This window comes from Lates calcarifer, linkage group LG7_2 (assembly GCF_001640805.2).
Source record: "Lates calcarifer isolate ASB-BC8 linkage group LG7_2, TLL_Latcal_v3, whole genome shotgun sequence".
Taxonomy (NCBI): Eukaryota; Metazoa; Chordata; class Actinopteri; family Centropomidae; genus Lates; species Lates calcarifer.
In genome coordinates, this window is record NC_066854.1 from 6275360 (window position 1) to 6295880 (window position 20521).

At 42.7% G+C, this 20521-nt stretch overlaps 2 protein-coding genes across 4 annotated transcripts in view; one reads left to right on the forward strand and one right to left on the reverse strand.

Annotated features, from left to right (window-relative positions):
- The window catches only part of LOC108892896 (semaphorin-5B), a 32438-nt gene extending 24636 nt beyond the window's left edge, over window positions 1-7802 (reverse strand). Inside the window, exons 1-2 of one of the 3 annotated variants that reach the window (XM_018690669.2) lie at window positions 7671-7802; window positions 585-642 (exon numbers count right to left, since the gene is read on the reverse strand). The gene's annotated coding sequence lies outside the window, so the exon portion shown is untranslated. Of the gene's footprint in view, window positions 1-584; window positions 755-7670 lie in introns of those variants that run through there. The other 2 variants (XR_007809091.1, XM_051066066.1) reach the window with 2 other exon arrangements.
- Window positions 7803-9358: 1556 nt separating this feature from the next.
- kpnb3 (karyopherin (importin) beta 3) lies at window positions 9359-20379 on the forward strand. Its single transcript, XM_018690666.2, has 26 exons — window positions 9359-9526; window positions 11883-11963; window positions 12757-12949; window positions 13053-13155; window positions 13239-13335; window positions 13420-13524; window positions 14278-14400; window positions 14507-14627; window positions 14728-14815; window positions 15104-15210; window positions 15286-15410; window positions 15523-15612; window positions 15702-15875; window positions 15966-16184; window positions 16275-16358; window positions 16449-16581; window positions 17012-17133; window positions 17220-17316; window positions 17426-17598; window positions 17680-17791; window positions 17906-17961; window positions 18109-18231; window positions 18342-18561; window positions 18640-18868; window positions 18968-19109; window positions 19235-20379. Exons 1-26 carry the CDS (start codon window positions 9449-9451, stop codon window positions 19319-19321), a joined length of 3282 nt encoding a protein of 1093 aa, XP_018546182.1. The 5' UTR covers window positions 9359-9448; the 3' UTR covers window positions 19322-20379.
- The last annotated feature ends 142 nt before the right edge of the window (window positions 20380-20521 follow it).

Below are 20521 nucleotides of genomic sequence, written 5' to 3' on the forward strand. Positions count from 1 at the left end.
AACCTGTGTTTCTTCTCTGACAAAAGGCCAATTGCTCATCTGTTGAATGGTCAGACTAAAAAATAATAACACACGTTCAGACATAATTTTAGAATCCAGACTGAGGTTATTGATCCAGTGTTGGGAGTCTTTTCCTCTGTCTCCCCCTCTGCTTCTCTCTCCTACACCATCCCCTTGCCAATTTCAGCACTCATGCCTCAGACAGAACAAAGGAAATATCCACCACACATTACCTGAAACCCCCCCCCCATGTTAACACATGTCCATCCACGCAACATGTAGTCTCAGAAGTCATAGACAGAGGGATACACGCAGAGGATGGAAGGAGGGTGAGAGGTGAAGGGTCATACTATAGATCATTAAAGCAGAAATGAGCCTGCAGAGAGGAAACAGACCGACACACTGACAGGCAGAAAAAGCAGGCACAAAAAGCGGGCGAGTTAGACACAAAGACAGAAAAGACAACACAAAAGAATAAGTAATTGCACTGAAACAGCCAACCTCCACATGGGATACGCACACGGACACACACGCAGCACACACGCAGCACACAGAAATATACATGCAGGAAAAATAAAACTCACTTGTTCACCATCACCGGGCTGCTTTCAAGAGACGGAACGAGTGGCACGGATCCCGACGCTTCACATGGTGGGAGAGGAAGAAAAGAGGTATGAAAAACAAGAAAAGAAAGAACTTGTTACACATCGACACACAGTGGCACGCTGACCAGAGTGTGTGCAGAGAGAGGGGGGAGTGTGTGTGGTGGTGGGGTGGGGTGGGGGGGGCAAAGCATTCCTGTTTGTGCAGAGCAAACTGTTAACTCTCTGAATAGAGAGTGGGTGTCTGCCCTGTGTGAGTGTGTATTGTTGCATGTGAGAGCCTGTTTTTTTTTTTTACTTTGGTAAATAAAAAATCTGTTAGATTAAGGTGGTAATCAGCTCAATCAGTTTCAAATCAGTTGTGTTTTGTCCTTATATTTGGTCTTTACAGGCTCAGTATTGTGGTGTTTTTGCACTGCATTTACCATAGATCACTTGTCAATGGGTTTATAATTCACTCTAATAATTAATACCTTTTTCAGACTGATTTACTGACACAGAATAATGCAAAACAGTCAGTCAGTGGCTGACTGACGACAACATTAATTGCATACCGCTACCTCCTGGTGAATAGAGGTACACACAGATCTCTGACGAAAAACAAAAACAACATAAAGTTGACTTCCCAACCACTGGTAGTGCAATGGAGGAATGCTTTCCGTTAATCAACAGGTGGAAGCAGCAACACAAGAACAAAAATTCACCAAGTAAGCAAGGAAGAGGAAGACTGAGCAAACACGGATATAAACAATGGATATAAAGCCAACTAAAGAATCTGAGGAAATTCCACCAACTTATAAAAGACTCCAATCTTTAAAAGCGCAATGTGTATGTTTTTGCTCAGGCTACATAGCCAACGTTAGCATTAACAGCTGTTAACTTACCAAAAGAAAGGGCTGGAGCTCTGGGTAACTTAAGTTAAGTTAACATATAGCACCTTTAACCATTTGTTATCCATTAAAGGTCCAGCTGTGAAGGAAACTGACTGTATTTAGTTATTTCAAAAATAAATACATGTATATGTTCCTCCTGAATTTACATGTATTTTCATACAGAAATAACAATTAGTTTTAATCTGGTTTTGTAAGCCAAATCTTTTCCTCTTTCCCCATTAAAAGCAGAAGCTAAAAATCTAGTGCTCAGTGTGTTTTGCAATAATTAAAATGCAGTGCTGTGCAGCTGAAGACTGTTAACAACTTCTTCAAACTAACCATCAGCATCTAAATCAGTATGTAAAGACAGACAAGAGAGTAAGTGTTCTGAGGTAAGTTTTAAATCATTTGGATACAAAACCAGCCTTGGTGCTGGTCGAACACAGCTGCAGTATCATCAGCGTGCAAATGAATCAGGAGACAGAGTCAATAGCAAATGCCATTAGCTCAGGCAAACATTTTGTTTGCCTAAACAAAGAAATCCAGTCTGGCCTCCAGAGAAAGCCTAAGTCAAAGTCATATATTTTCTGTATCTACTTATAGTGGCATTAAACTACAACCTTAGCAATTACCATTTAACAATCACATTAGAAAGCCCACAGTGCTGAATCAACATTTCTCTGACACAGTTTCTGAGCATTGTTCAAAAAGGTAATATTTATTCCAGGACACAGAACTACAGTAGACTGTACAGATTTTGAGTCTACTCCCTGCTCCGTATGTTCATTATCGATAGGCTCATACAAATTCCACATCACAATTTCACAAACACATTCTTCTCCTCATTCTTGAAAAGTTTTATGGCTTGTGATACATTTGTGATGTTTACTTTAGCATGCCAACAGTTGTGTTGTTGGCATGTTAAAGTAGCATTCAGTGACCACTAGGGATTGTAGGAAAGACAGAAAGAAACACCAGAAAATACAATAGCCCAAGTATTTTAGATCTCAAAAAACAAAGAACCAATTAATGTCTTGTAATAAAATATCCTAAACTCATTATTGCAAATACAGTATGTGTTACCATGGTCAGGAATTAGCTTCCAAAATAAAAAAAACAGAACTTTTTGAAAACAGTCTCCACTGTCTGGATAAATCTGATAATGATGCCTTTTCAGTGTGGACAATTAAGCTGTTGGAAAACAATACGAGAAGCCTGATCAGTGAGCTGTTTGACAGTGACGTTAAAAAGAAGAAGATCTTTACCAAGCTGACCTGAAAGTGCTGACGTGGACAAACATTATTTTTTTCACATAAACAGTGTTTTGAAGTTTACCCGGCTTTGTGTGTCTTCATCAGATCCATCAACCCAATTCTTATTTGTGTCAACAAGCAGGAAATACGACAGGTCTTTGTGCTGTTGACAGAGACACCAGTCAGGCACGGCTCTAGAAGTGCCTGTCAATCTGAAAAGGCGAAGGGGTGACCTCCCATACGGAAATTAATGGTGCCAATTAATCATATCCACTGAAAAACGACAGGCTCGTTTAACTTCCCGTGTGCCCAGCAGAGCATAAGAGACAAATAACACTTCCCAGCCTCATCCACAACCGATACAGAGCAGGTTATTCATCTCTCTCAGCCTCAGTCTCACCACAGCAGAGTACCAAACCCCCCTGAGAGGATGAATAGCTTGTTCCTGTGCAAACTTCAGGATGACCTCCTCCGGGTCTGTTTTTACAGCCCTCCTGTCACTGCTGAGGCTGAAAGATTACAGGCGCAGTGAGACGCAGAGGGGGAGCAGAGGAGAAGCCAGACCAAGACCAGTGAAAGATGGCCAGCTTCTAGCGCTACAGAGGACGGAGGACTTCAGGGGGGCTAAAAGAAGGCCAACAAGTTGTCAGCTAAAATGAGTGAATATGATAGTAACTTCTATATCACCTTGTATGATTCTGAAAATGTATCAGTATTTTTTAGAGCTATCTCTCTGCCACCTGTGAGCGCCTCTAGGTGCCAGTGTCTTTTTGCAAAGCACAGTTTGTCTTTGTTGCATCCACCTCCAAGGTTAAAATCAAGCAGTTGTGCTGAACGTCTTCTAATTATTTGGCACCATTTGTGCTTTAGTAAGGATCATCTCAATATCTGAACCAAATACGGAATTTAAGAATTCAAAAGTTAAACCTGCATTAGATTATGTTTTTGGCCAAATTACCAGCAAACAGTTGCTTATTTACACATCCGGTAGAACATTATCATTCATTTAGAGTCATGTTTCTGTTACCTGATGAATTTCAGTCCAATATTTACTCTCTTTTTACCTCTGTTTTGCTCTACACCAGCTACTGAGGGAAAGCTGTAAAACTTTGCCTGATTTTCACCAGCTCCAGTTACAGACTGTCTCTGACTGCTGTTTGGGGCTGGGCAGGTTTTCAGGGTCTGTTTTCAGAGGGTTTTTTCTTTTTTGCTGAAAACAACTGCCTGCTGGAAACGAGGCTGATGAGAGCCATGGGACTGAACCGACTGTGAAGCCAAAGCAAGAAGATAAAACTACTATTTAGTTCACTATAAAAGAAGATTAAATAAACAAGCAATTATTCATATTTAATGTACTAGAAGTAAAAAACATGGTTTTAAAATGTTATTTGATTATCAAAATAGTTGCCAATTTGTTTTTCTTGAATGACTAATCGATTAATCCGGTGATTCTTTCTGCTTTAATGAGAATATCATGTTTTTTGGAAGGACCAAATATTGCTAGTGAATGTAATTCACACATGAATTCTATTTTTTCAGAGTAAAATCATAGCAAAGAAACATTTCCCAGTCTTCCTCATGAATAATAAAAAAAACATATTGGTTAATCTCCAGTGACTTCCATTAATCTACAACCAGCAGCAAAGGAGGTCTGCAGTGGTTACCCAACAACTCTTAACCCCCAAAACCAGCACCCGACCCCCACCCAAACTCCAACCCCCCCACGTCACAGCCCTCAATGGATGCCTTGTCCAGCACATAGCGCTCCACTGTGAAACTAGTCTGTGTGTCACAAAGAAATATTGACTTTTAATACTTCAAACATTCGGCTCGCTCCGTTTAAAACAGGCCTGGCTGTGTTGATTTTTGGAAAACCCTGAAGTCACTGAGGTTTACCTTTCTACTGGAGCAATAAAATTGTGCTTATGGGGGTCACACACACAAACACACACACACAAACACAAGTAGAAGCAGCCCAGTGAAGACACTTATGGAGAATCATTAGCATCTAGGCTCTGACATTCTAGGAAATATGTTAATGTGAAAAGTTATGATGACCAGGACTAGCCTAGCTTAGCATAAATACTTGGAGCAAATGGAAAGTGCTAGCCTCGCTCTCTAAAAGTGAAAAGTCTTACAGCTCCAAACCTGTCTTATTTACACTCCATATCTTGTTTATTTACTTGTGTAGAAATAGAAATGTAAAAATGAGAGATTGTGGTTTTAGGAGCAATTAGCCTCTGAGCTATTTCTTGACCAGTGACCAACAGCTGTCATGGCTGCAAATTCCTCACCAAAATTCTCACTCGTGACTGAGGGTTGCTGGTTTAAATCCCTGATCTGAGGCAGAGAAAATGTTGAGAAAGTTAATAAGCGCTCTTCTTTCTGCTCCTTCCTGGGAATTCCATCGTGGTCTCGTAGCAAACGTTCATACGCCGATGTTGGGAGGACTGTGGCTTTCGACTGAGTTTTCCGGGAAAAACATAAACTTATAGCAACTTTCCCTGAATAAATAAATGCTAAGCATGCTCACACACTCAGCCTCAGACACTTCTGTGAATTCTGGGCTGTGTGAGCGGAGGAGAAAACCTTAACATCCAGCCGCCTGTCCATCAGCCCCTTCAGCACTAAACTTGCTCTTTCCCTCCTCATCCATCTTTCTCTCCTTTTCCACTTCAGCCTGACCTCATGTGAAACTGTGGAGGTCTGTGGGCAACACATTCAGGCATCCAATTTAATGATTTAATGCCACTTCCATTTAAGGGTTATATATTAGCAGCAGTAAGTCCTTGTATGTAGTGGAAGACTGTTAGCAGCTCTGTTTCCATTCAGCTCCTGGGTAGATTTCAATCTGACATAAAAATGGGGTATAAAATAAAATAAAAGTACTAAAGTGATAAATAAAACAATAAATACTTCTGATATTTCCTACATGATGGGTCTCTGTCTGTCTCCTGCTGCATGCTTTTACATTTTTGAATGTATTTTTCCTGCCTGCAGGTTGCCGTTGGTTTCTATTCATTTTACTGTGAATAATAACCCGACTATGAAAAAAATGAAAGATTCTGGGATTAATTATTGAACTCAAGCAGGTTTGAGTCTTAAATTGCTGTTCATACTGGAGAAGAAAAGAAACCAGTGGTAACAAAGACAGTAGCGAACACATTTAAAAGACTAAAATAACCTGTATCAGTTAGGTATTGTATAATGTTCAACAAATCCTGGATTTTCTCCTCAATGTCAGTATTGATATTTGAGAGTTAGCTGATATTCACATTTTAACCAATATGCTGTATGTACTAATCCTGATAATTTACAGTTGAAAAATACATGAACAACACAGCAATTTCCTTTCTTATCGTTAGTCGAGACAATAAGGAAGTATGTTGTCAGTGAGACAATGACAATAATGCTTTGGCCCAGACAGTCCTACATTGCTTGCTGCTAAAGCTGGTAACTGCAAAGCAACAATCAAATTTTTTAAAATGGGTTTCTCAACTTTTTGCAGAGAGTAACCTGCATTTTAGGTCCCAAAATTCTCATATTAACCCAAACAGTTGAAGAGTTGACCATTTTTGAGTTATATATATTTGTGTCTTTTCAAAACTCTGGAGGAAAGCCTGAAGCAGATAACATGTGACTTATTTTTTAAATAGAAAAGTACTGGATGAGGCAAACAGCTTCCAGACAATGATTCTATTCAATTGCTGTATCGATGATAAAATTGCAAAGGTTCAACCCAAGATGGTGCCACAGAATATACCGAAGAATCACCAAATACAGAGGGGTTCCGCCTCTTGAATACAAATGATGTCTGGTGTAGGGGTAAGAGAGGAAAGGCTAAGGGGTCATCAGGTTACCAGGGTTCATCCTGGAGAACATTAATATATTATATTATATAGTAGTGACTAAAGTGACAGGAATACACAATAGTGAGGGTTTGCATGTGCACGTGATGCTGTTGAAAACTGAGGTAAATCTTAACTTCAAGTGGATCATTTATTATTATTTATAAGCGTTAATTATTATAGTTACTGCACCTCTACAAACTGCCATCTTTAACACAAAGTAGGAGAGGTAAGCCAAATCTCAGTTAAAATGTGGAAGTTTAAAGTTTGTTTTTAAACTTCATGCCCACCTGGTAAGAAATTGCTTTTTTAATGTTCATGAATAATGATGAACTGCTTTCTTTAATTCGGCATAATTTCAATATAAAAAGTAATGAAAGTTCTCAGTTTTATAATTACTTTTGGTGCAACTGCCACAACCTGCCTGCACTACAATACATGCGTTTATTTTTTCGCTCTACCACCAGAGCATGCAACATAGTCCGGTTATCACCACCTACAGATTATTTTCTTAAACTCTAGTAGATTAAATAAGGGTTTGCTCACTGAACCCAACTAGGAATCAGCTACTGTGTATCACAATATTGGCTACACCTGTCCACGTTTACTATAGGAGAATGGGTTTATAAAGATTGCTGCGCAGCAACCAATGTAGTCTATGTGCAAAGTTAGATATCTGAGTGCGTGTTGTCGGTCATTATGCCGGGTTTTAAGTGTAATTTAGTTCTTTATTTTGAAGAGTAGCAGCTCCGTGAATTAAAAACAATTACTGCAGCAATAACACACGCTAACATTTTTCTTTCTAGCGTTATATTTATCTCAAATAAATTCCACTGTCCTACCAGAACTGCTGCGTAGTTTAGCGCCGAATTGTAAAGTGGATCTGAACAAACTGCTTCTTAAATGTTTTAAGTTCAAATGTATTTTCCAGAAATCTCGGCGACAATAAAACTTTAATTATTGAATGGAGTTCGGTGTTAATTCTTTCAACGTCGCGACTAAATGGCACAAAAAAACGGTAATGAGTGTACTAATGTCTTTAAATAGCTCACTTTTGAAGGACAGTTAATGAAACCAATTGAATGCCGGGCTTACCTTTTACTTTTGCCTCATCGTGGGATCCTCGCTGGTATAAACTGTCTGGATTCAGAGACAGAGATGTTGCAGGTTGACGGCAGCCCGCTGTCCAGAGGTCTGGACTGCTGCAGCCCTGTGAACGGCTTCAAGTTACAGGTTCAACTCAGACCAGTAGGGGTGCTGTCAAGAGACAAAACTCACCAAATAACTTGTAATGGTAAATAACTCAAGAACAGGAGTATGTCCCGGTATGTCTAGTAATAATACCTGTCTAGAACTTCACATAAGTCTCTGTGTGCGAATATTTCTCTGCTTACAAAACCTGCACCCCCATTAACTGACACTGTCGGATATACAGGGGGCCCATGTGAGGCAGACAAAGGTAAATATACTGCACTCACAGGGATGTAGACCAAACCTTCCTGTTGGCATATTTTTTTCCAGTTTTTATATCTATAAAACTTGTTTGAACATACAATCTGTTTTGTCTTCTTTCTTGGAGTTATTTTCTCTACTTACTTCCAAATGCCAGTACCTACTGTCAGTGTATGACTTAGTGACATAGACAAGAACAACCATGAAAACAACATGAGAAACCTTTGATTGTCCATTGAAACCAGAAGGTTGTGGTCAAATTAATGCTGGGACAGAACAATAACATGTTAAACAAATGGGCAATAAAGACAAAGGAGACACAAGCAAACATCTATTTATCTGTTTATCTTGTTAAGGAGCTATGTGTCCATCAAATGTCTTCCAATTCTGCTGATAGTCTATTTGACCTACAAATATAAAAGTGATTTCATTGGTAGAGGTACAGTCAACTAGATTCATTGAGAAAAATACATGCAGAAATCACTAAACAAAGCGTGGCTGCCATCTAGTGGGGAACATGCTGAACAAAGCTGGTTAAGACCCACATGACTTGTGTTTAATCCAAGACAACCTATAAAGTAGCTATATGTGTAAAGAGCCTTTTTGCATTTGTGGCATGATTTTAATGTTTCCATAGATGCCACGTCAGTCAGGATTTCACGTTTTTGTAAATTTAAATTCTGCATATCTCCACCCAAAATGTATTTGTGGAAGTGGAAGAGGTTTTTACAGTAAACTACATTGTGTTGGGATGAACAATGAATAGAAAGTATAGGTTAACTAAATTAATTAAATATGAAAAATCTAAATGATTTCCATTAAATGTGAGCAGGGACTCTGTTTGATGACCTCAGTATTTATAAAATTATGTTGTTGGTTGAGATGGAGCTGGGTAGTTTAATCTGTAACAATCTCAATTTTTAAAATAAAATTTTAATCTAGGGAAGCAGTCTAACTAGTAAATAACTGTAGCTGTCAAATAAATGCAACAGAGTAAAAGATACAATGTTTAACTCTGAAATGTAGTGAAACAGAAGTCGAAAGTAACATTAACTATAATAATGCTACTAAAGTACTGTACTTAAGTAAATGTACTTAGTTACTCTTCACCATTGACGATGCAGTGTTTGTTGTTTCTATTTTGAGAGCATTGATGCAGTAACTTCCCGCGCTTTAGTAATTCGCTATCAGCCAATAGGAACAGCATATTCACTTTACGGTGTCGATTTCATCCAATAGGCGCTGAGACTCCGTGTGAGCCAATGGTGTGCGTTTGCTACAGCCCTGTGGTCCAATGAACGGTGAGTAGAGTCGATAAAGCAAACCAATGGGACGACAGCAGCATTGTGTGACCGAAGCAGGGTCAGCCGGTCTCATTTCGCCGCTTCTCCACCCGGCTGGTCTTTTTGGATCTCACTGCAATGGCGGAACAGCAGCAGTTCTACCTCTTGCTGGGTAACCTGATGAGCCCTGACAACAACGTCAGGAAACAATCAGAGGTAAGTGAGGGAAACCGTAGCCGTTTTCGTGGTTGACAAGCTCGGCGATTGTAGAAAACGGTGCGATCAGGTTAGCGAAAGCTAACCGCCTGTTAGCTACCCAGCCTGGCCGCGCGCGCAGTGAGCTTTCACGTCAAGCTCGAAGAGTCCACGTGCGATGTGAAGCCGACACCGAGTACTAGTCAGCTAACGCTAACTACCTCCACCATGTTGCGTAGTTATGTGGACATAATGTAGATCTCACAGATACAAACCCACTCGTGACATTGTGTGTTTGTGTGTGTCTGTGTGAAGCCCATTCGGTTTGATTGAAAGTGAAATGATCCGTTTGTTGGGTACCAATCCCAATTTGTCCAGCTGACAGAGTAGCTAGTCTTCTAGCTAGTAGAGTACAGGAAGTAGCATGAAGCTAAGTGTTGCTAGTTTCATTAGCTAGCAAGCTAGCGCTGGACATGGTGGGTTACCAACTGACTAACACGGAAATTAAGGAATTAAATACGGACATTAATGTCACGTTATGTGTAATGATGAGCGTCAATACAGCAATACGATCCACCCCAAATTGAGCCAGGGAGGCAGTTCATTCAGAGGGCGAGTGGTGTTAGCAGTAACGTTACTTGTGCAATGGCCCTCAATAATTTTATGTGGAAGTCAGTCTAACACAACAAATTAAAAACAAGCCGTTCCCTTCCTTGTTTGGTCTGACGGTACTCGTGTAGTGATTTATCTCAGTTTCAGCCACGTCATTATAAAGGCTCGTCTCAGGTCATCCCCTCTCACTGGATTAGTTTCTGAGGATTTGTTTGGGCTGAGTCTAGCTGGCCTGTTCACTTTCACCCCCTCCTCCCCACCTCACCACACCACGATTAGCCCTCTTGTCGCGGCAAAGCATTGTTACCACAGTTTCCCTCTTCAGCACCCGACTTTTGGATGATGTGGTTGAATCTTATCACACACACAGCCCCCCCCGCTCACTGGCAGTCAGCGTTTTTCTTTATAAAACACAGACTGTCTGCCGCGATGCTAAGCTCATTGGAATTCATCCTTTATAGACACACTCTCTTTCTGTCTTACTCACACATAATAGGAATTGATCCATCTATAAAAGGCTTTAAACCCATATTTTAACAGCTAATGACCACAGCTACTGAATTTTTGTAGGTGCCCAGAATCCTGGTTTACCCCATTGAGTGGGGCAGCAAGCCATGAAGTACAAAATTGAAACAGCCTTAAAGGTGTGAAGTGACAGTGTCTTGCAGTTAAAAGCTGAGGTGTGGTGGCTTTCTTCTGTGTTGTTAGGGATATTTTCCATAGATAGTGGGCATGTATTTCAGCTATAGAAACTGATGGTAATATTTAGTGAAAGCAGTTGATTCTGAGCTGGTGCACAACAGGCATCAGACTAAGGCATTGTATTGTATTTACATTCACTGTAATGGTTCCTTACTCTAAACACTCCGTTTCTATGGCCATACAGTGTCTATTTACATGTGTTTAGTCAGTAATAAGATTTCTCCCCCGCCATTCTGTTGCCACAGCGATTCTCCTCCCTGTCCTGGTTCTTTGTCATGCGAATGTGTTCACTTAAAAACACCCAGGAAAACCAGGCAAGGTTGTTTTCACACAGTCATGTTTTTCCAGCAGACATCTAGCTGTGTTAACTGGGTGTCTCTCAGTCCTTTCACTTGATAAACAAGCATTTTTTATTTGTTTGTTTACCATTAGCACAGCGTGCACATGATTGTCAGTGATATTTTCCATAGAGCACTGTACACACCAGAGGTTGCACTGCATCCCTACAGAGGCTCCTGTGTGTTTGCATTTCTCATGTGGCTGTAATAAACTGCTGGAAGAACAGTGGAGATTAAAACAAATAGGCAGCACACAATGTGCATCAGAAGAGCTGCTTTTTTATGCAGATAACCCCCAGAGTGAAATGATGCAGGCTGTGTTTCATGAAGGTAAAATATGCTGGAGATTTGAATTGTCCATGCTGTGTTAAATATTTGGTTGCTACTTCTTCCCTCCACAAAGCAATAAACATCTAGTCAAGTTTTTGAATAGCCACACCAATCACCATAAATATTGATGAATTAGGAGCATTTCTGGACAGTCCTCATACATTTTGTCTCACCACAGCATCTGTTTCAGTTTGAAATGTGCGACAAGTGTGGAATTACAGGCATCTCCACAATGCTGTTTCATTGTGAACATGACACTCCTCCTGGTAGAGATCCATTTTACACGGGGGTGGGGGGGGGGGCAAAATGAAATATGTGTGTTGCTTAGCATCTGTAAGCATGCTCCAAATGGCATGTCTCATCCCTTACCCACTGTCTGTTAATTCTCTTTGCAGGAGACCTATGACACTATCCCGGGCCAGAACAAGATCACATTCTTGCTGCAGGCTGTCAGAGATGCATCTGCTGCAGAGGAGGTTTGTATAGAGACATGTTCCCATGACACAATTCATCCTTTCGGTCTGAATCAGAGGAAGGCTACCAGTATTGAAATCACTTCATTTACTCCTTTTTTCCCCTTTCCCCAAGTTGGTTGTGGTCAGTTTATGCCAGATGTTCCTGACTTTTATTTTGAAGTGTCCTGATACAGAGGTTTAACAGACACATTAACAAGTATTATCCCTGGCCTTTGTTTTACCAGAAACAAAGAGCATTTTAGGTTAAAGGCATTGATACTGGAAGTGTTTGAAAGTCTGGCAAAGTTCATGTGATATTACATCATGTCCTTAATGAGTATCCATTCTGCATTGCTGCAATGTGTTCACTCTAAAAAGGTGCAGCATTGATGGCATTTTGTGAATGTAGTCTGTCATCACATGTGTCTTTGCCACTGCCTGACATGAAGACCCATGAGTCACAGTTTTGGCATTTGGGCAGTTATGTTTACTCTGACTCCACCAGCTGCTTGGTCCCTCATGCTTCCTCTCCTTTTCTTTACCTCAAGGTGGATATTTTTAGAGTCTTGAAATGGGAGCAGGCAGAGAGGTGCTCGGCCCAGGGAGAGTGACTCTGCCTTTCTGAGATGCTGCAGATTTTGTCAGGGTTTTTATTTTTTTAGAGTGACCACAGACTGGTTGTATCAAATCAAAACTATAGCGAAGCCTCTGCCAATTTTGTGGCACAGGTTTGACACTGGGTTTGTTGAGTCATGTCGGGGGGCCACAGTGGGAAACGTGATGTAATGCTGAAACCAATGTTTTGTCCACTCAGGTCAAACAGATGGCGGCAGTGCTGCTGCGACGGCTGCTGTCGTCGTCCTTCGAGGAGATCTACCCGGGCCTGACTCTGGAGATGCAGACAGCCATCAAGACAGAACTGCTGACCAGCATCCAACAGGAAACCTCGCCAAACATCCGCAAGAAGGTCTGCGACATTGCAGCTGAGCTCTCCCGCAACCTCATTGGTAATCATCCTGAGATTCTGACAGCTTATAAAGATTTCTGGGTGATTAATTGAGCATAAACAAAGAACCAGTATTATCTCTTATCCTTGTGGTATCCTTGTAGATGATGACGGGAATAACCAGTGGCCAGAAGTGCTCAAGTTTCTGTTCGATTCGGTCAACTCTGACAACGTTGGCCTGCGAGAAGCTGCCCTGCACATATTCTGGTAAGCGCCAGATAAAGTCACACTCCTCGTAAGTTCAGGCAGAAATACCGGTGGCTGACCTGTGTGCTTTGGCCTTCTTTTAGGAACTTCCCAGGCATCTTTGGCAACCAGCAGCAGCATTATATGGAGGTCATCAAACGTATGCTTGTTCAGTGCATGCAGGACCAGGCAAACCCACAGGTAAGATCCTAACACAGTTGTAGTACAGTCAATCTCCAGACTGATATACCTGTACATTTAATTTTTATAATACTTGTCATTTAGATTCGCACCCTGGCAGCTCGGGCTGCAGCATCCTTCGTCCTGTCCAACGAAAGCAACACAGCTCTGCTGAAGCACTTTGCCGACCTGCTGCCAGGAATCCTTCAGGTCAGACACCAGGACCTCTTTGTCTTAGAGCATCAGTTTTGCACAGCGTCCTCTACATTAGTTATGGATGTTATGTTTTCAAGAACTTATTGTTCAGAGCTGTGTTGTGCTTGATGCCTGCATGTAATCCTATGCACCAGTAATGGCTTTTAAGCAGTAAGTAAATGAGTCCTTTGAGAGACCCATTATTGGTCTCGTGCATTAGCTAATGCTAGCTTATATCATACAGTAATGGGTCCAGGTAAAAATGGAAAGTAAATAAGACAATAGAAGCTGGAACTTCAGAGTAAAAGCAGCTGTACCTGCTACTTGCAGCTTGTTTTTCTTTACGGAGAGCCGTAGTGTGTCTCATCATTCCTCGTCAGGCTCTGTAGAGATGACCCTGTTTGTACTGAAGAAAGAATAAGGAAGTTAGTTTAAACTAAACACACATTCACACACACAGGAAGAGCAAACAGCTTAACAGCCCTAGCAGCTATTCTCCCCAGCAGTGATTATTATATAACCTGAGTTAACAACTCTATATTAGAGGATTTAGGATGCCCAGTATTTCAACAGTCATTTCACAACCGCTATAAATGTTTCAGGATCCTTACTGAGCTATATTACAGCAGTGTTTTTGTCAGTGACTCAGGATAGAGTTGGAAGTTAAGCCCTCACATTGTTGCCGGAGTGTAAATTCAGTATTAGCGTCTTCCTATAGCTGAGTGAATGTAGTTGCAACACTAACCTCATCTTCTGTTTCTTAATCAGGCGGTGAACGAGTCCTGCTACCAGGGAGACGACTCTGTGCTCAAGTCTTTAGTGGAGATCGCAGACACAGCACCCAAGTACCTGAGACCCAACCTGGAGGCCACCCTGCAGCTCTGTCTGAAGGTGAGTCAGATGCAAAGTATCACTTCACTGCTGTTGATATTAATGCACAAAATGATACATGAGTGGAATCTAAACATCAGCTAATCTCCTGTCCCCTTCTCCTCAGTTGTGTGCTGATACCAACCTGACCAACATGCAGAGGCAGCTGGCACTGGAGGTCATCGTCACCTTATCTGAGACAGCAGCCGCCATGCTGAGGAAACACACCACCATTGTGGCTCAGAGTGGTGAGGATTTGGTTTACCATCAAATAACCTCACATACAGTCCCGCTGCTGTTTGGTAGAATAGTTTAGACAGTTGTGTTATTTACTTGTTGTGTCCTCAGTGCCCCAGATGCTGGCTATGATGGTGGACCTCGAGGATGACGATGAGTGGGCCATGGCTGATGAGCTGGAGGATGATGACTTTGACAGGTAAGGTCCTTTGATTGTTGGTTGGTGTCTCTGTGTAATCACCTGATGGTTAAGATCGAAAGTTTTTAGGACTTTGTCTACATTTCCATTTAAACCTGAAACATCACCTGTACTTCAATATAAGATGAAATATCACGGCATCTAAATTTAGAGAACTAAAAGATCTCACTTCTAAGGTGCTTACCAAAAAAAGGTTGTTGCTGCACCTGAAGTCCTCAAGTGTCTAAATGCGGTCCTACACATTGTTGTATGTGTGTTTGAGTGGTTTTGTTTCTTGTTACCCATTAGTAATGCTGTGGCTGGGGAGAGCGCTCTGGACAGAATTGCCTGTGGTCTGGGAGGAAAGATCATTTTACCCATGATCAAACAGCACATCATGCAGATGCTGCAGAACCGTAAGTAAACAGACTGATATTTATTAAAGATATATGATGTTTGAGATGAGATTAACTGAGTGTGTTTGTTGCCAGCTGACTGGAAGTACCGTCACGCCGGGCTGATGGCGCTGTCTGCCATTGGTGAGGGCTGCCACCAGCAGATGGAGGCCATCCTCCAAGAGATTGTCAGCTTTGTCCTCCTCTTCTGCTCTGACCCGGTAAGAAACACTGATGTCTTTCTCCTCAAGTCTCCACAATCTGATTACTAATGTTACAGCAGGTGCTATCTTGTGTGCTGGTTTTGAGTTTGGCTTCCTTTTCCCTCCTCAGCACCCAAGGGTGCGCTACGCTGCCTGCAATGCCATTGGACAGATGGCCACGGACTTTGCCCCTACTTTCCAAAAGAAATTCCACGATAAGGTAAAGTGACACACTTTCAAGTTGAAACCAAGGTAAAGGTTTACTGGTGTGGACTATGAAGACTGATCCCTCATCCTTTTTACTTCCAGGTGATCTCAGCCCTGCTTCAGACCATGGAGGACCAGAGTAACCCTCGAGTGCAAGCACATGCTGCTGCTGCCCTCATTAACTTTACAGAGGACTGTCCCAAATCACTGCTCATCCCTTACCTGGACAGCTTGGTGCAGCACCTTCACGTCATTATGGTTGCCAAGCTGCAAGAGGTATAAATACTCAGTGTTGATAAAGCCAGCTCAGCAGGTCTCCTACATGGCTATCAGGAGTCTCAAGTGTGTCGTCTTCTCTCTTCCCAGTTGATCCAGAAGGGCACCAAACTGGTCCTGGAGCAGGTGGTGACGTCCATCGCCTCGGTGGCCGACACAGCCGAGGAGAAGTTTGTGCCATATTACGACATGTTCATGCCCTCGCTCAAACACATTGTGGAGAACGCGGTACAGAAGGAGCTGAGGCTGCTCCGTGGGAAGACCATAGAGTGCATCAGCCTCATTGGCCTGGCTGTCGGCAAGGAGAAGGTATGGTGGTGTGGGATGCGATCAGTCTACTGAGATCTTTAAGAGACCTCCAGCTGTCTTCACATCTGTCTCTTTCTCTTCTGTTATCAGTTCATGCCAGACGCCTCTGCTGTCATGCAGCTGCTCCTCAAAACCCAGACAGACTTCAACGACCTGGAAGATGATGATCCTCAGGTAGGAATACTTGGATGACCTTTGAACTGTCCATTTTTCTGTATTTCTATGTCTGTGTACTCAACCTGTCAAGTTCTGTGTGTCATTCAGATCTCATACATGATCTCAGCCTGGGCCAGGATGTGCAAGATCCTGGGGAAGGAGTTTCAGCAGTATCTGCCTGTGGTGATGGGTCCCCTGATGAAGACTGCCTCCATCAAGCCTGAGGTGGCCCTCCTCGACAGTAAGTAACACAATGGTGGCTTTATGATGTTTCAAAGGGCATATAAATCAGCTGGCTTTTACCAGCAGTACCAATCACATTTGGTCACATAACTAAATAAATCTTAGCTGTTGCCATGTAGCAAGCCTCTGCTTTTAATTCTACAACACAGCAGGTAAATTTAGAAAGAAAATGAGTTGAGTTATTGAAAGGTAGTCATTCGTGATCATGTTTAAAGTTCTATCTTTCTGGTGGTAAATTGACTTTATATGAAGAAATGAAAACTGTGACCAAACCATGGCTTTGCTGTTACTTTCATTATTTAAAGTAATGACTTCAATAATCATATAAACTCCTGCTGGGACTGAAGAGTGCTGAAGCAGTGGGCATGGAGTACAAAACAAAATAAAAGTAGCAGCAGCGTTTGAAAATGTCTGTTTGTGTCTTGTAGCCCAGGACATGGAGAACATATCGGAGGATGACGGCTGGGAGTTTGTCAACCTGGGAGACCAGCAGAGTTTCGGCATCAAGACCGCCGGCCTGGAGGAGAAGGCCACTGCCTGTCAGATGCTGGTGAGTAGTAGAGCACTGTATCTGGATACTGAGGTTGTCGACAGTGTGTAGCCCCTGGTGGTAAAATGTCCTGTATTGTTTTCCAGGTGTGCTATGCCAAAGAGCTGAAGGAGGGTTTTGTGGAGTACACGGAGCAGGTGGTGAAGCTGATGGTTCCTCTACTCAAGTTCTACTTCCATGATGATATCCTTTCATTATAGTCACTGTTGGTCAAAACTGACAATAAAATACTTTGGAACTTGATAAATTATTAATCAAAGCATCAGGCTTGTTTCTCCTTAACCTGTCTCACGTGTGCGGGTGGCAGCAGCTGAGTCTATGCCCCTGCTGCTGGAGTGCGCCCGGGTTCGGGGACCAGAGTACCTCACCCAGATGTGGCACTTCATGTGCGACGCCCTCATCAAGGCCATCGGCACTGAACCAGACTCAGACGTTCTGTCAGAAATCATGCACTCTTTTGCCAAGGTAACCTCAGTTGGGTTTTTTGTGTTGAATAAGATTGAGGAACCATGTCCACTTTCTGATCTGATGGTGTTTTTCTTTCAGTGTATCGAGTTGATGGGTGACGGATGTCTGAACAACGAGCATTTTGAGGAGCTGGGTGGCATCCTAAAGGGAAAACTGGAGGAGCATTTTAAGAACCAGGAGCTCAGACAGGGTGAGGCTTCATCACCACCATAGTACACTTTTTTTAAATTTTAACCTGAAACAACACGTCTTTGTTTTTGATTTCTGCTAAAGCACTGTCTGCTCAACACTTTATCCTTCACAGCCAAACGACAGGATGAAGACTATGATGAGCAGGTGGAGGAAACATTACAAGATGAGGTGAATATTCATTTTGATAAAGGCATTTTTATAAACCTGGAAGTTGTTTTGTCCAATAAATACCACATAAGACTTGAGTTAATGATGATGTAAGACCGCACCATCACTTTTTTTTCCCCCTCTTCTCACCATCTTTCTTTTTTCCAGGATGAGAACGATGTGTACATCCTGACCAAAGTGTCAGACATCCTGCATTCAGTGTTCAGTAGTTACAAAGAGAAGGTGCTGCCGTGGTTCGAACAGCTGCTGCAGCTCATTGTCCAGCTCATAGTAAGTGCCATCAGTCCAAATATATTCAGGTTACTATCTTTACAGGTTGAGTGGTTGTTGGACTGAGTGAGTCCATAAGTATCTGACCAGGCTGTCCTGCCTGTCTTCAGTGTCCCAACAGGCCGTGGGCAGACAGACAGTGGGGTCTGTGCATCTTTGACGATGTGGTGGAGCACTGCAGCCCTGCCTCTTTCAAATACGCAGAGTATTTCCTGCGCCCGATGTTGCAGTCACTGTGTGACTCGAGCCCCGAGGTGCGGCAGGCAGCCGCCTACGGTGTCGGTGTCATGGCTCAGTACGGAGGAGAGAACTACCGCCCATTCTGCACAGGTGCGACCTGGAGCTGATATTTATCTGCAGGTTATTGCTTTTTGCTGGTGACTAAATGTCTTTGTTTCCTCGGTCCAGAGGCCATCCCCCTGCTGGTCAGAGTCATCCAGGCAGCCGACTCGCGCTCCAAGGAGAACGTCAACGCCACAGAGAACTGCATCTCTGCTGTTGGAAAGGTTATGAGGTTTCGGCCAGAGTGTGTCAACGTCAACGAGATCCTTCCCCACTGGCTCAGCTGGCTACCGCTCAACGAGGACAAAGAGGAGGCCGTCCACACATTTGACTTTCTGTGTGACCTCATTGAAAGGTAGGACAACCACAAGCTCATCTTCCCCCTGTTGATTGCTGAGGTGGAAATGTGCTTCTTATTTTTCCCTACTCCTGATTTATCATCTTCTCCCCACAGCAACAACCCCATCGTCCTCGGCCCAGACAACTCCAACCTCCCTAAAATTTTCCTCATCATCGCAGACGGCGTCGCAAATGAATCGGTCAAGAGTGAAGACGCTTGCAGCAAACGGCTCGCAAACGTCATTCGTCAAGTACAGGTGAGTCACCGCTTTGTCACCAAGAAACTTCACTGTGGATGGTGTGGGGATTTTCTGTGAACATAAATCAATATTCAAGTGTGTGGAGCTTCTTCGACGCTGACCCTTCTTGTTGTGTCCTCCAGGTGTCGGCAGGATTATGGACACAGTGTGTATCAACACTGAATGAGACGCAGCAGAAAGCCATACAGGACCTACTGAACACTGCCTGAGCTCGAACCCCCGATCACCTCCCCGCTCTTTAAAAAGCCCATGAAGAAAAGTTGAGCTCCTGGATCCTCCTCCATACACTCCCTCTTCTTCCTCCTGCTCTGATCTGTAGTGTGTATGGACGCCGGCTTCAACCCCATCACCGACCCCCCCCCCACCCTACTATATAACTCCACCTACATTTGAGCCGACTGGGGGAGCAGGTTGGATATTTATGACAATGGAGGACATTGGCCATCCACCTTAAAGACTTTCACCCTGTATCCAAGGAAGTGGGAGAACGAGAGTCATCCCTGTCGTATCACAGTTCACGTGTCTATCTGGACGTTTTGTTTTCCAACCATTCCCTGACGTTTGACTTGTCTCGCCGTGCCCAGAGGGACTCATTCTCCACGTAGCCCAACACAAACTCATTGGACAGTCAGGCTCAGAGGGGCCACAGTGGGGGGAAATTGGGACAGGACATTCTAAGTGGACTGAGCAATTGAATGAGGTGAAAATGCACACTGGGCAATCACTGCCTGTCTCCTGTGAAATTTTTTTCTCTTTTTTTTTGTATTTTTATTTTATTTCTTTTCTTGTTCCGTGTTCCCAGTGTTACCTGGGGGGCAATGGCCTCTGTCTGCCACAGCTTACAGAGGGTACATTTCAAAAAGTAACGGCATGTTTGTTTAAGTGGCTAACTCTAGAAAATATAAATAGTTAGGAAATTTACATCATCGTTGTCTGGGAAGAGGTGACATTGATTTAAGCAGCTTTCCTCCATAGCCTTTCAGACAATTGTTCACAGGAAATGAATCTAAGGTGTTTGAACGGTTTCACCCCCTTTAGGTCGCAGTCTAAGGGTGAGGGGGGTTTTCAGAAAACAAGCGCAGGAAAGTAGTTAGTCACGATCACAGAGCGTGCGACAAGTTGGAGGAACAGGAATTGTAGAGTATTCGTTAGATGCGTGCTACCATACTCTTAAACTTTATGGTTTCGACCCTTCGCAGTCCTGCAGGTATGTGATGGAATTCCAGAAAATACCAACAATAAAATTCCATTTGAGAATTCTGAGAAATGAGTTTGTTTGTTTGTTTGTTTTCATTAAGTATTTCCCTAAAGTAATGGTCGGGACGTTTTGGGGAAACACACTTGCTTTCTCGTGAGAGTTGGTTAAAGCTCCTCAAGTCTCGTGTCCGTGAAGTTTAAAGCTACAGCTA

Bases quoted from the DNA above. Each gene is read 5' to 3' on its own strand.
- kpnb3 (XM_018690666.2), top strand. From the start codon at position 9,449: ATGGCGGAACAGCAGCAGTTCTACCTCTTGCTGGGTAACCTGATGAGC. The intron at 15,613-15,701 runs GTAAAGTGACAC...TTTTACTTCCAG, and splicing joins AAAAGAAATTCCACGATAAG to GTGATCTCAGCCCTGCTTCA. The intron at 17,317-17,425 runs ATATCCTTTCAT...AACCTGTCTCAC, and splicing joins CAAGTTCTACTTCCATGATG to GTGTGCGGGTGGCAGCAGCT.